This window comes from Ovis aries, chromosome 1 (genome assembly GCF_016772045.2).
Source record: "Ovis aries strain OAR_USU_Benz2616 breed Rambouillet chromosome 1, ARS-UI_Ramb_v3.0, whole genome shotgun sequence".
NCBI lineage: Eukaryota > Metazoa > Chordata > Mammalia > Artiodactyla > Bovidae > Ovis > Ovis aries.
In genome coordinates, this window is record NC_056054.1 from 259,408,213 (window position 1) to 259,424,397 (window position 16,185).

At 39.1% G+C, this 16,185-nt stretch overlaps 1 protein-coding gene across 15 annotated transcripts in view; it reads right to left on the reverse strand.

Annotated features, from left to right (window-relative positions):
* Positions 1–16,185, reverse strand: part of NEK11 (NIMA related kinase 11) — a 281,512-nt gene that overhangs the window by 116,952 nt on the left and 148,375 nt on the right. Inside the window, exon 13 of one of the 15 annotated variants that reach the window (XM_042237198.2) lies at positions 893–15,580. The exons of the other annotated variants lie outside the window; for them this stretch is intronic. Within the exon in view, the coding sequence (XP_042093132.1) occupies positions 15,486–15,580 (95 nt within the window). The 3' untranslated portion in view covers positions 893–15,485. Of the gene's footprint in view, positions 1–892; positions 15,581–16,185 lie in introns of those variants that run through there. 15 annotated transcript variants of the gene reach the window in all.

The following is a 16,185-nucleotide window of genomic DNA, read 5'->3' on the forward strand; positions in this document are numbered from 1 at the left end:
GCATATTCAAAAGCAGAGGCATTACTTTGCCAACAAAGTCCATCTAGTCAAGGCTATGGTTTTTCCTGTGGTCTCGTATGGATGTGAGAGTTCGACTGTGAAGAAAGCTGAGCACCAAAGAGTTGACGCTTTTAAACTGTGGTGTTGGAGAAGACCCTTGAGAGTCCCTTGGACTGCAAGGAGATCCAACCAGTCCATTCTAAAGGAGATCGGTCCTGGGTGTTCATTGGAAGGACTGATGCTGAAGCTGAAACTCCAATACTTTGGCCACCTCGTGCAAAGAGTTGACTCATTGGAAAAGACCCTGATGCTGGGAGGGATTGAGGGCAGGAGGAGAAAGGGACGACAGAGGATGAGATGGCTGGATGGCATCACCAATTTGATGGCATGTGTTTGAGTAAACTCCAGGAGTTGGTGGAGGCCTGGCGCACATGGGGTTGCATGCAAAGAGTCGGACACGACTGAGCGACTGAAGTGACTGACATAGAGTATCAAGTTGCCTGCATGTCACTATAGTGTCATTATGACAATTTTACCTCTTCCCTTCTTATTCAGATAACTTTGTTTCTTCTTGTCTGGTTGTTATAACTAGAATTTTGATATTGAATAGAAGTAGTGTAGTGAGAGGGGACATCCTTATCTTATTCCAGAATTTAGTGGGAAGGCTTTTAGCTTTTCACCATTGGGTATTATACCAGCTGTGAGTCTGTCATAAATGGCTTTTATTATGCTGAGAATTCTTCCCTCTATGCCAAATTTGGTGATAGTTTTTATCATTAATGGATGTTGAATTCTATCAAATGCTTTTTTTGCATATATTGAGATGATCTGGTTTTGGTCTTCTTTTGTTGATGTGGTGTATCACATTCATTGATTTGCATACGTTAAGCTATCCTTGCAATCCTGAAATAAAGTCAACTTGATCATAATGTGGCTTATGATCCATTTTATGTATTGTTGGATTTGGTTTGCTAATATTTTGTTGAGGATTTTTGCATTTACATCCATCAAAGATGTGAGTGTGAGTGCAGGCATGTTTAGTCGCTCAGTCATGTCTGACTCTTTGTGACCCCATGGAATGTAGCCCACCAGGCTTCTTTGCCCATGGGGTTCTCCAGGCAAGAATACTGGAGTGGGTTTCCATGCCATCCTCATCTATCAAAGATATTGGGCTGTAATTTTCTATTTTTAAATGTCTTGGTCTGGTTTTGGTATCAGGGTAAGAGTGGCTTCATAGAACAACTTTGGGAGTATTCCCTCCTCTTCAATCTTTTGAAATAGTTTGGTAAGAATAGGTAGAAGTTCTTTCTTATATTTTTGGTAAAATACACCAGAGAAGTTATCCAGTCCTGGACTTTTGCTTGTAAGGAGTTTTGTTTTGTTTTGACTTTTGTCAGCCATGCTGCATGGCCAGTGGGATGGGATCTCAGCTCCCTGAACAGGGATTGAACCCAGGCCATAGTAGTAACAGCCTGGAATCCTAACCACTAAGCCACCAGCGAACTCCCTTTTCAGGAAGTTTTGTTTTGTTTTTTTACAGATTCTATTTCACCTCTAGTGATTGGTCTGTTCAAATTAGCCATTGCTTCTTGACTCAATTTTGGTGGGCTGCAGGTTCCTTGAAACTTTTCCATTCCTTCTAGGTTATCCAATTTGTTGGCATAAAACTATTTATTTTCTCACAATTTTTAAAATTTCTGCACTACTTGTTGTTTTCCCCCTTTCAGTTCTTATTTTCTTTATTTGGGTCCTCTCTCTCGTCTTCTTGGTGAGCCTGGTTAGAGGTCTGTTGATTCTGTTTATCCTTTCAAAAAAGCAGTTCTTGGTTTTATTGATCTCTTCTATTTTTTATCTCTCTTTTATTTACTTCCTCTCTGATCTTTATTATTTCCTTCCTTCTTTCTGAGTTTGTTCTTCCTTTACTAATTCTTTTAGGTGGTGGGTTAGGTTGTTTGTTGGAGATACTTCTTACCAATGAAGAGGGCCTGTCTTGCTATGAACTTCCCTCTTAGAGGACTGCTTTTGCTGCATCCCTGGTGGCTCAGACGATAAAGCATCTGCCCACAATGTGGGAGACCTGGGTTTAATCCCTGGGTCAGGAAGATCCCCTGGAGAAGGAAATGGCAACCCACTCCAATACTCTTGCCTGGAAAATCCCATGGACATAGGATCCTGGTAGGCTACAATCCATGGGGTCGCAAAGAGTTGGACATGACTGAGTGACTTCACTTTCACTTTCATAGGCTTAATAAGTTGCATTTTCTTTGTTGTTGTTTTGAAGTATTTTCTGCTTTCCTTTTTTATTTGTTGACCCATTGATTTTTTGAGTGAGGGAAAGTCAGTCAGTCGTGTATGACTTTTTGTGACCCCATGGACTAGAGCCCACCAGGCTTCTCTGTCTATGGAGTTCTCCAGGCAAGAATACTGGAATGGATTGCCGTCTCCTTCTCCAGGAGATCTGCCTAACTCAGGGATTGAAACTGGTCTCCCACATTGCAGGTAGAGTCTTTATGGACTGAGTCATCAAGAAACCTTGGTTTTTTACTAGCATGTTATCTAGTCTCCATGTGATTTTTTTCCCTCCATTTTTCTTTCTGCAGTTGAATTCTAGTCTCATACCATTATGGTCAGAAAAGATGATTGAAATAATTTTTATCTTCATTGACATCAGTGCAGTGTGACAGTCTCCTACTGTTATTGTATTTCTGTCAATGTCTCCGTTTATGTCTGTTAGTATTTGTTTTATTTGTTTAGGTGCTCATACCTTGCTCATTTTTCTATTGGGTTATTTTTCTTTCTATTATTGATTTATAAATTGGAACACAGACATCATATATTATATATTAAAGATTATAAACATTATAAGAATTATAAACACTTTGTTATTTCTCACTTGCCTTTTAATTTTGCTTATTATGGCTTTTGTTACCTAGAAATTTTTTTTTTGTTTTTATATAGGCAAATCTGTATGTTTTTTATGCCTTCTGGGTTTATTTAAAATTATCAGAAATGTCTTACTCCAAGATTATGAACTGATTCTTCAATATTTTTTTTTTTTTTGGTTAATGTTATGACCAACCTAGACAGTATATTAAAAAGCAGAGAGACATTACTTTGCCAACAAAGGTCCGTCTAGTCAAAGTTATGGTTTTTCCAGTAGTCATGTATGGATGTGAGAGTTGGACTACAAAGAAAGCTGAGGGCCAAAGAATAGATGCTTTTGAACTGTGGTACTGGAGAAGACTCTTGAGAGTCTCTTGGACTGCATGGAGATCCAACCAGTCCATCCTAAGGAAATCAGTCCTGAATATTCATTGAAAAGACTGATGTTGAAGCTGATACTCCAATACTTTGGCCACCTGATGCAAAGAACTGACTCATTTGAAAAGACCCTGATGGGAAAGATTGAAGGCAGGAGGAGAAGGGGACGACAGAGGATGAGATGGCTGGATGGCATCACCAACTCAATGGACGTAAGTTTGAGTAAACTCCTGGAGCTGATGATGGACAGGGAGGCCTGGCATGCTGCAGTCATGGGGTCACAAACAGTTGGACACGACTGAGCAACTGAACTGAACTGAATGAATGTTTTATACCTTTAAAATCTGAATCCACTATAACTCATTTTTGTGTTATTATATAAGACAGGAATCTAATTTTGTTATCAAACATGCAACTATTTTAGACCACTTACTGAAATATATTTTTTTCATTAAATAAAACAATGCCATTTTTGTATACTAAATTCACATCATTTCAACTTACAAAAGGCCTTCAACATATTACCTCACATAATAGTCCCTATATGAAATGTGTTCCCATTCATTTACTAAGAAAAGATTTACTAAGCACATTTTACACATGTAGGGAAACACACCAGTTTATTGTAAAAGAATATGATAAATGATAGAGATGAACATCCAGATGGAAGAGACTGTAGGGCAAGGAATATGGGAAGGGACGTGGAGTTTCCACGTCCTCTCTGGGTACCCCACTCTCCCAGCACTTCTGTGTGTTCACCAACTTAAAAGCTCTCTGAACCACATGCTTTTGAGATTTTTGGCAGGGAAGGGATTAACTCTATATTTCCAGCCTCCTTTCCCTCTCTGGACAATGAGAAGTGGAGTTGAAAGTTCTAAGCTTCTAACCATGGCTTGGTCTTTCCAGTGACCCATGCAGGACTCCACCAAGATTCACCTCATTGGAACAAAAGACATTTCCGTCTGCCAGGAAATTCCAGGGGATTTAGGAGTTTGGTGTCAGGAACCAGTGTCAAAGAGAAAATATTAGAACAAAAGATATTCCTAGTGTTCTTGTCACTTAGGAAATTGCTAGGGTTTTAGGAGCTCTGTGTCAGAAACTGGGGGCAGAACAATCAATCCATATGTTCTATTCTTTGTGTTTATCTTCTACAAAGTTGAGAGGATGCATCCAATTGCATGACTCTAAGTAGGATGAAATTTTCTTAGAGAACCAAAAAGGGAAAGTATATTTTATATCTTGTATATCATTGTGGTCTCTCCTATATAAACATTTAAAACATAAGAAAAATTCAGAGTTAAAATGGTGGGATATTACCAAAATATTTAACTAGAAAAGACAATGCATACAATGTTTTACAATGCAAATAGCATAAGCATTATATTGCTTCACTCAATAAATGAAAATGATTATTTTAAACAAAGGGGAAGGGTAAAATAATCAGTGTTAAAGTGAAAAAATATTATGCATTTCTGATTCAGAATCTGAATAGGGTCCTACTGGAAAGCCCCAAAGAAACTTATAGGATCTAATAAATCTTGACAATGGATAAGGTACATATATAGAAATGCAAATTTGGACCCAGCAGTGCCTTTTCTGTGCATCCAACTAGAAAACTAGAATTGTATTTATTTCATCAGTACATTAAGTACCTTTGTCAAACGCACCTAATTTTTCACAAGCCATTTAACTAAAAATAATTTTATATCTTCCTGAAGGTAAAACAAAATAGAAATGTAATAATTTATGAATATAGCTAGATAAATTAAAACATAGATCACTATACATGTAATTTATCAATAGTGACATAGAAAAATTCATCAAAAGACAAGCTGTAAAAATCCATGCCACCAGGGAAAGAGCATGGTTTACCATCACCATAACTCCCTGTGTCTGAAGGTTTTATCTCCATGACGACGAGAGCCAGAAATCAACCTGCTCTAAAGCATTGACTGCATTATGCTGATGCTACAGCTCTCTAAGAACTATTTTTCTGAAAAGTTGAAGAGTAACACAAAATAATCAATCAGATAATTTGCATCATATTTGGGACTCTTCAGTGATGAAAAACTGCATAGAGAATGCAGGAGCCCAGATTTTGGGTGACTGATTTAGAAACTCCCAGGCTCTTTGGAGGAAATATGTAGTGAGTGAATGTGTTGCACAATTAACCCTGCAGGAGGACCCTCAAACAGTTTCAAGATCTTGCATCCACTTAGTACATAAAATGATGTCAATTAAAGCATAAAAGTGCATCATCTCAATAAGGCTGCAGATTTTTATGACTATTACAATAACACTGGCAGCATTACTTTCGCTTATTAATGATCTCACACCCATGAAATTCAAACAGAGTTTTTACCTTAGAGCACCTTATTCATGAAAAGGGCTTCTGCTGCTTAACTATCTTTTTTCTAGCTTATTAAAATTTTATTTAACAGGGCAGCACAACTGGAGAAATTATTCAAGAGATCCAGGAATATTTAAGGCTGGCTCTTTCAGTGTCTCCTTTCATGCCCAGAGGAACAGTTCTCAGAGTGGTCAAGGGACTCTGGGAGTACCTGAGACACTTTCAAGGGATTCCAGGACTAACTTCATAACAATACCAAGATGTTATTTTCCTTTTTCACTCTAATCCACTCAGGGGTACACAGTGGAGTCTTTTAGACACTATGTGACATGTAACATCACAATAGTCTAAATGAAAAACAGATATGAGAATCCAGCAAAGGTTCATATAGTCAAAGCTACGGTTTTTCCAGTAGTCATGTATGGATATGAGAATTGCACCATAAACAAGGCTGAGCACCAAACTGAGGCATTGATGGTTTTGAACTGTGGTGCTGCAGAAGACCCGAGAGTCCCTTGGACTGCAAGGAGATCAAACCAGTCAATCCTAAAAGTAATCAACCCTGAATATTCATTGGAAGGACTGATGTTGAAGCATAAAGTCCAACACTTTGGCCACCTGATGCAAAGAGCTGACTCAAAAGACCTTGATACTGGGAAAGATTGAAGGCAGGAAGAGAAGGGGACGACAAGGGATGAGATGGTTGGATGGCATAACCAACTCAATGGACATGATGAGTTTGAGCAAGGTCCAGGAGATGGTTAAGGTTAGGGAAGGTATGCTGCAGTCCATGGGGTTGCAAAGAGTCAGACACGACTGAGCAATTGAACTGAACTGAGGGTTTATTAAATAGCCGACTGTGCCTACTCTTTTGTTCATCATCACTGAGAACAAACTCACAAAACAGGTGATGGGAAGAAAGTGGGCTTCTGCATCAGGCAAAACTAATGTCAAATTCTGGTTTTCTTATTACTGGCTGTGTGATTTCATATGAATCATTTAACTTCTCTGAACATTAGTCACCTCATCTAAAAGAGAGGTGATATTATCAAACTATTTCCCTCAAGAAATTTGGTAATTACAAAAGAAAAAATATTGTATATTTACAGGGAGACACCACCTCTGCAAAAAAGATGTCACCCCATTCAAGTGATCGGGGTGGCACATATCACACACTCTCAGTTCTGTTCAGTCACTCAGTCGTGTCCGACTCTGTGACCCCATGGACTGCAGCATGCCATGCTTCCCTGTCCTTCACCATCTGCCAAGCCTTGCTCAAACTCATGTCCATCAAGTTGGTGATGCCATCCAACCATCTCATCCTCTGTTGTCCCCTTCTCCTCCTGCCTTCAACCTTTCCCAGCATCAGGGTTTTTTCCAATGAGTCAGTTCCTCACATCAGGCAGCCAAAGTATTGGAGTTTCAGCTTCAGCATCAGTCCTTCCAATGAATATTCAGGACTGATTTCCTTTAGGCTTGACTGGTTTGATCTCCTTGCAGTTCAAGGGACTCTCAAAAGTCTTCTCCAACACCACAGTTCAAAAGCATCAATTCTTTGGCACTCAGCTTTCTTTATAGTTCAACTCTCACATCCATACATGACTACTGGAAAAAACCATAGCTTTGACTAGATGGACCTTTGCTGGCAAAGTAATATCTCTGCTTTTTAATATGCTGTCTAGGTTGGTCATAACTTTTCCTCCAAGGAGCATGCATCTTTTAATGGCTGCTGTCACCATTTGCAGTTAAAAATTTTGGAGCCCCCCCAAAATAAAATCTGTCACTGTCTCCATTGTTTCTCCATCTATTTGCCATGAAGTGATGGGACCAGATGCCATGGACCTACATTTTCTGAATGTTGAGTTTTAAGCCAACTTTTTCACTCTCTTTTCACTTTCATCAAGAGGCTCTTCAGTTCTTTGCTTTCTGCCATAAGGGTGGTATCATTTGCCTATCTGCATTATTGATATTATTGATATCAATATTATTATATTGATATATTATTTCATTGATATATTATTGACATAATATACATGTTATATATATTATATATCACTATATAATATTGATATATTATTGATATTTCTCCCAGCACTCTCCCATACTCTACCTGATGTGATATAGTGAGGACATATCACTTCTGTGCCAGTCTTGACTAGAATGAGTAACCTCTACCTAACTCAGAAGTATCAAACAAACCCACAGTAAGAGACATGCTACAAAGTAAGTGAACATTACTTACAAAAGCACCAAGATCAGGAAAGAGGATGATGAACTCGGGGCTGTCACAGATAGGGGGAGATGAAGGAGACACAACAATAAACACAGTGTGGATGCTGGACTGGACCTTGAAATGGCAAAGGGACCTTTGGGGAGGGGACTGATAAACTAGAATAAGATTTGTATTTAGTTAACAGTGTTGTTACTTTTTTAGGCTTTGATTACTGTACTTTGGTTAAGATGTTAACATCTTAAGAAGCTAAGTGAAGAGTATATAGAAACTCACTGTACTATTTTTTGCAAATTTTCTGTATGTCTAAAATTATTTGAAAATAAAAATTTTTAAAGTAAATCAATCAAATGGAGGCAATCATGTCTTCCATTCAGCACTATATGAGGTTTAGAGGTAACCTGTGTAAAATGTTTTCTGCCATACCTTGCTTATAAATGCAGGCTTCTGTTTTCATTCTTTTTGTTGTATACGCTTTATTTTTTTTTCCCATGACAATTCATTTTTACTCTTTTAGCCTTTTTGCAAAGCTGGTTGGGTGGTTCTGAATTCATTTAGCTTTTGCTTCTCTGTAAAGCTTTTCATTTGTCCATCAAATGTGAATGAGAGCCTCACTGGGTAATCTTGGTTGTAGGTTCTTTCCTTTCATCACTTTAAATATATTGTGCCATGCCATTCTCGGCTACAGAGTTTCTGCTGAGAAATCAGCTGATAAACTTATGGGAGTTCCCTTTTATGTTGTTTCTTTTCCCTTGTTGCTTTTAATATTTTTCTTCATCTTGAATTTTTGTCAATTTGATTACCATGTCTTGATGTGTTCTTCCTTGGGTTTATCTGCCTGGGACTCTCTTTTGCTTCTTGGACTTGGGTGACTGTTTCCTTTCCCATGTTGGTGAAGTTTTCAGCAATATTTATCTTCAAATATTTTCTCAGGTCCTTTCTGTCTGTTCTCCTTCTAGGAATGCTCTAATGTGAATGTTGGTGCATTTAATGTTGTCCCAGAGGTCCCTTAGACTATCTTCATTTCTTGTCATTTCCTTTTTTTTTTTTTTTTCTTTTTTCTGTTCTACAGCAGTGATTTCCACCATCTGTCTTCTAGGTCACTTATCCATTCTTCTGCCTCGGTTATTCTGCTATTGATGCCTTCTAGTGTATTCCTCATTTCAGTTATTATATTGTTAATCTGTTTCTTCTCTACTTCTAGGTCTTTGTTAAACATTTCTTGTATCTTCTAAATCTGTGCCTCCATTCTTTTCCTAAGATGTTCGATCATCTTCACTATCATTATTCTGAATTCTTTCTTTTCTTTGTTTGGCAGGTTGCCTAGTCTCACTTCATTTAGTTGTTTTTCTGGGGTTTTATCTAGTTCATTTATCTGGGACATATTGCTCTGGAATCTCATTTTGTCTCTCTTTCTGTGACTATGGTTTCTGTTCCACCGACTGCAGGATCATAGGTCTTCTTGCTTCTACTATCTGCCCTCTAATGGATGAGGCTCTCGAAGAGGCTTGTGCAGGCTTCCTAATGGGAGTGGCTGGTTCCTGCCTAGTGGTGAGTAAAGCTGAGTCTTGTGCCTCTGGTAGGTAGTGCTGTGCTCAGGAAGATTTTAAGCAGCCTGTCTGCTGATGGGTGGGGCTGTGTTCCTGCCTTGTTGGTTGCTTGGCCTGAGGCATCCCAGCACTGGAGCCTACAGGCTGTAGGGTAGAGCTAATGACAGCTTCTGGGAGGGTTCATGCCAATGAGTACTCCCAGATCTGCTGCTGCCAGTGTCTTTGTCCCTGCAGTAAGCCACAGCTGCTCCCATCACCTTGGCAGTAGACCCTCCAATACCAATAGGTAGTTCTTGCTCAGGCTCTTATGTGGTCACTACTTTTTACCCTGAATCCTGGCACACACAAGACCTTGTATGCACCCTCAAAGAGTTGAGTTTCTGCTTCCCCCAGCCCTGTGGAATTCCTGGGCTCAAACTCCACTGGTCTTTAAACCTAGATTCTCTAGGGCTTCTCCTCCTATCACTGGGAAGCCCTATGTGGGGCTCAGAACATTCACTCCTGTGGCAGAACTTCTGTGGTATAATTGTTTTCCAGTTTGTGGGTCACTCATCTGAGTATGGGATTTGTTTTTATCATGATTGTGCCCCTTCTACCACCTGGTGGCTTCTTCTTTGCCTTTGAATGTAGGGTATCTTTTTGGGTAGGTTCTAGAAATCTTTTGTCAATGGTTTTTCAGTGATTTGTTGTGCTTTTCGTATTTATATAACAAGGGATGAGCTCATACCCTTCTACTCTGCCATCTTGAGCTAATCCCCTTAATTTTTTAAATTTATTTTATATTGGAGTACAGTTAATGTATAGTATTGCATTTATTTTATATTGGAGTATAGTTAATGTCCAGGTGTACAGCAAAATGATTTAGTTACACACACATAATACATTAACATTTTTATATATCAATTCTTTTTCAGATTATTTTCTTATATAGATTATTACAAACTGTTGAATAGAGTTCCCTGTGCTATTAAGACCTACTGGTCCCTTTTGATTTTCTATTTTATATGTAGCAGTCTGTATATGTTGGAGAAGGAAATGGCAACCCACTCCAGTGTTCTTGCCTGGAGAATCCCAGGGACAGGGGAGCCTGGTGGGCTGCTGTCTATGGGGTCGCACAGAGTCGGACACGACTGAAATGACTTAGCAGCAGCAGCAGTGTGTATATGTGAATCCTAACCTCCTAATTTATCTCCCCCAACTCCTTTCCTCTCTGGTAAAAGATTGTTTTCTAAGCCCGTGAGTCTGTTTCTATTTTGTAAATAAATTCATTTGTATAAATTTTTTAGATTCCACATATATATGCTTAAAATATCATGATATTTATCTTTTTCTTTCTGACTACTTTGCTATAATAGTATAATAATCTCTAGGTTTATCTATGTTGCTACAAATGGCATCATTCCATTCTTTTTCATGGCTGAGTAAAGTTCCACTGTATATATATACCACATCTTCTTTATCCATTCATCTGTTGATGAATATTTATGTTGCTTCCATGTCTTGGCTACAGTAAATAGTGCTGCAATAAACACTGGCATGCACGTATCTGTTCGAAGTATATAGTTTTCACAGATATACGCCCAGGAGTAGGATTGCTGTATCATATGGTAACTCTGTTTTTAGCTTTCTAAGGAACCTCCATGCTATTCTCCATAGAGGCTGTACCCATTTACATTCCCTCCAACAGGGTAGGAGGGTTCCCTTTTCTCTACAGTGCTTACTGCTTATAGATTTTTCAATGGTGGCCATTCTGACTTGAATGAGTGATACTTCACTGTAGTTTTGATCTGCATTTCTCTAATAATTAGTGATGTTGAGCATCTTTTCATGTGATTTTTTTGGCCATTTGGATGTCTTCTTTGGAGAAGTGTCTGTTTAGATCTTCTGCCCTTTTTTTGATTGGGTTCAGCAGCCCATTTGGAAAGTCTGGACTCAGAACACATGTGAGCAAGCGCACCTTGACTTGAGGAGCAAGGTGGCCTCCTCAGCCTCCTGTGCATGAGGTAGCCTGACATAGACTATTAAGACCTGCTCCCTCCTGAGCATGGACAAGCCTCAGTCTCAGTCTCTCAGATGAAAGGTCAGAGTCAGCCTGCCTTCCCTTCTCTTTGAGTCACCATTCCAAACCTCCCACTCTCTGATATGATAAACAACATCAGAGGTGTAGCCAGCTCTAGGGCAGGCCCTAGGTGTAGGCAATCCTGGCCCTCTAACCAGAGCTCCTGCTTTACTCTCCCACATAAAAAGAGAATTGAGAATTATATTATTACTAGGACAATCTAGAATTTTTGAGAAAATATAGAAATTTCAGAAAGTTTCTGAAGATATTTTTGAATTTATATCTGAATGTAAAATTTCTGAAGATATATTCTGAAAACTTCTGAAGATATTCTGAAGATAGTTGTTTATGACATACAATAGTCAAAAAACACTGTTTTGAACAAGCTACTATGTCACTTCTAGGACATATATGCCCTTCTTTAAAATAAATATGACTTGCCTATCTCACAGATTTGTGGCAAGAATCAAATAATTGAATCAAATGATTTAACTAGCAAATAAAGGGCTTCCCTGGTGGTTCAGTCAGTAAAAAATCCTACTGCAATGCAGGAGACTGTCTGAGATGCAAAAGACCTGGGTTCAGTCCCTAGGTTGGGAAGATCTCCTGGAGAAGGAAATGGCAACCCACTCCAGTATTTTTGCCTAGGCTATCCCATGGACAGAGGAGCCTGGCGAGTTACAGTCCATGGGATTGAGTTGGACACAACTTAGCAACAAAACCACCACCACGACCACCATGAACATAAAATCATATCAGGAATATTCTGATTCCACTGCAGCCCTAGGAGAGGCAAAATCATACATTCGTTTGAAATAAGCATAGACTTTCCCCTAACTTAGCAATCTATGCTTTGGAAAAGTGGCCTGCTGAAATTCCTTTATATCCTAACTAAAGGAGAAAATAACAGAATTCAGGGCAACTTGTCTAAAACCAAGAGGTCACTCATACATACAGCCTCTGAGGCAGAGTACAGAACAAATCCCTGTGATTCAGAAAAGCTCCCTCATTTCATTATAAACCAGAGCAGAAAAGTTCCATTAGAATAATTGCATGCATTACTTGAATATTTCCATTGCAAAAGTCATAGTTATGCCTACTGAGTTCTTTATTTTAATCTACTGAGTTTGGCCTAAATCCCAAATGAGACTACAGTGGAAAAATGAATGTATATTCTTGCCCTTATTACGCTCCTTAGCACAAAATGTTTTTACATTTATAATGTTTTTAGAGAAAATAGCTGGATATTTTAGCTGCTAGTTTACAGGCTGAGGATGGCTGGCAAAGGAGCATGTTTTAAAGCAGTAACTTTGTCCCAGGTTCTGCTTCTGGGTATAACAATGGCACCCTTGACTCAAATCAGAACATGTATATCTGCAGAGACTCAGCTTTGGTTCTGGGGGCTGGTTCTGGTTCTTGTCCATGGTCTTGACAAAGAAAGCAATTTTTCTTGGTGCTAAAATAATTGGCCCAGATGAGCATAATTAAGACCATAATTGGACAGGGCGAACTAATGAGCCTAAGTGATTTTACATTTCCCATATGCAAAAACTAGAGCAAAAAAAAAGTAATATATTCCAAATCATATTTAATTTATAGAGTGAAGGTGCTTATAAAACTATAATCAGAAGGTCTCCTAGGTGGTTAAAAACTGATGAGATATAGTTGGTTATCACATTACCAACTGTAAAGGTTTCATGTGGAAGTTGAGAAAATACTGCAACTTGCTTTGACACTGTATTTTTTTAGTAAGGGATTGTTGTATGTTTTCTGTTTTGTGTACTATGCTAAGTTCTTTGTATATCATCTAATTTATTCCTTATTAACCCCAGAAGTCCGGGTATTACTATTACCCATTATATGGATGAGAAAACCGAGGCTAGGAAATATAAATTTTTTGCCCAAGTTCACATAGCTGGTAAATGGAAGAATTGGAGAAAAGATAAATTCTGGCTCCAAACCTCTTTCAACTCATGGCTTCCAGTCTAATGGAGTTTTGTGAAATGTGTGTGGTTATTCCAGAAGTTTCAGTCATTCTTACTTTTAACATACTAGAGATAAGGTTACTTGAAGTTGGAGAAAAATATTGAATTACAGACTGTTTATCCCAATCTGCTTTTTTTCATCAAGCAGATGGGTGACTCTGATGAACCACTGTGGCATCTACAGAGGGTGCCTCCCAGCTCTCCTCCCACAGACTTCCTGCTGAGCTGCAGGGCATGTGGGGAGCTGACAGTTTTGAACTGCAGCATCCTGCAGACCTGCTGAGCATTAGAGCTAGCGGCGATGGTGGGACAGGGTCCTCTGGGAAGCAGACACTGAGACTGAGAAGTACAAGAGATGTACCGAGGGAAATCAAAGATTTCCCATAGAGGAATCTTTTGTTGGGCAGGAATGCTGTGCCCCACCATAGTCCATAGACCAGGCTTTAAATAGCGAGGGACCGGCTTACTGGCTCTCAGCTGAGGGGCTGTGACACACTCCTGTATGTGAATGCCTCTCAGGGACATCATCACATGTCAATCAACAAATATTGTCAATATAGTGGGAAACTTACACTCTCACCAGGATACCTACTAGGTAGAATCTGGAGCAGAGATCAACAAAATGTAAATGTGATTTGTCAAGTAAAAAGTAGGAGGTACGGTATCAAATGATATCAGGATGAAAGTATGCTGGTGCTCCCAGGAGCATACATGTGGGCCTATGAACATGCCTGCACACCCAGGGCACTGGCTTCTCAGAAAAGACACAAAGATACATTTTAGGCATTTAAAATTTTCCCCAGATCTGCTTTTTCCCTTGATCTGCTTTTCAAATACATCACTAAAATCTCTCATTCAGGGGACCATAAACCCACAAAAGTTAGTTTTGTTCAAAATGTCTAATTCCACAAATAAAGGGAGGCCACTACAACTAGAGGCCGCATGTTCATAAGCAATTGCTCGTGCAAACTGTCAAATTACACCTTAAAATGGGGTTGGGGTGGTGGAAGTATAGAGAAAGAGAGGGGTTAATTTAATTCTAAGCTGCTTTAAGCCAGGAAAACAGGCCATGTGGAGTTAAGCTGGGGAGAGGAGTGGGTTTGCTCATTATTCCTAGATTCAAAAGAAAAAATTAATCTGAGATATAAGAGAGTAAAGTCACTGATCTATACAACCCCAAATGTCCAGGTGCAAAATGTGTTGAAAGATAACAGGCATCTTACACTCATCTACAACTCTGTACTTAGCCAGCTAATCTTTAATAGTCAGAAGAAATGCCCATTAATAATTTAAAGGAGTCATGCCAGAAAAAGAAACCCAAATAAGTCCAGAATCAGCAGGAAAGGATGGTCAAGGTCAGCTGTAAAGTGGAGCATGTAGAATCACACTACACTTTCATGATTCGTATGAAACGCATTCTGACATGTGGATGCCAAAGCACAGATTGGCAAGAGGAATTTATGAAGACTCCATCCTGCAGCCTCAGAGACGATTCTAGCTGAGAAGCTGTAAATGCTGACAATATCACAAACATTCTGAAGGCAAACGGAAAAACGGATTTTTTAAGAGTAAGTCAAATGCATATTATTGCTCACACACAGACATACTACTCTGAAACAAAACAATCATTTTGGATATTTTTTATATGTTTCTTATTTTTCTATTTTGAATTTTTTAGAAGCAAAAGAAAAAGAGAAATCAGTGGAAAATCCTGTTAGTCATGAGTGACAGAGGAATTACTACTGCAGTTCCTTGACAGAAAGGTTTTGTTATTACTGGGGTTTTTTTCTGGAAATATGTTATTTCACTTGAAAAAAGTGCAAGTTTGACAAGTAAAGCTAGAGCTGATACTGAGGAGGCTCTCACTGCCACACAACAGGACAGAGAGTGCCTTTACAAAACTCAAAGAGGACAAATTTAAATGCCTATTACAAATATCTAAATTAAAGTCTGGCCTAAACACCAAAGCAGAAGACTTCAATCACTTCAACAAAAAAATTAGTGAGTCAAAGATGCTCATGAGACAGGAAGTAAGGACTGTCCAATATTGCTAGGCTCGTTTTCTATGGCCTCTTAGCTTCCTTTCGTCATCACGATGAAGCTCTCCAGGTGGTGGGCACAGGAGCCCTGAGCACAGCTGTGAAACTGCATACAAGAAAAACAATTTCATTTATAAAAGGAAAACCATATCATAGTATAATCCTCCCTGGTGGCTCAGAGAGTAAAGCGTCTGCCTGCAATGCGGGAGACCTGGGTTCGATTCCTGGGCTGGGAAGATCCCCTGGAAAAGGAAATGGCAATCCACTCCAGCACTCTTGCCTGGAAAATCCCATGGATGGAGGTGCCTGATAGGCTACAGTCCATGGGGTCGCAAAGAGTCGGACACGACTGAACAACTTCACTTTCACATACCATAGTATGTCCAAAACGCTATTTGAAACACACATTATACAAGGTTTTAGTCTATAGTATTTTGTTTCTATTCTACCTTAAAGCTATAATGGATGCTTAATTTTCTGCTTAATTGATTCATTCCAAACCTGAACCATGCTACAGGAAATGAGGTCACTTAAAGATGTTCTCTGAGTGGGAATTCCCTGTCAGTCCAATGACTGAGATGTTGTGCTTCCACTGCAGGGGGTAGGGGTTCAATCTCGGGCCAGTACTACAATCTTGCTTGCCATGCTACTGTATGGCCAAGAAAAAACCTCTTTGCTCTACCCACAGAGCCCATAGTTTAATAACTACTG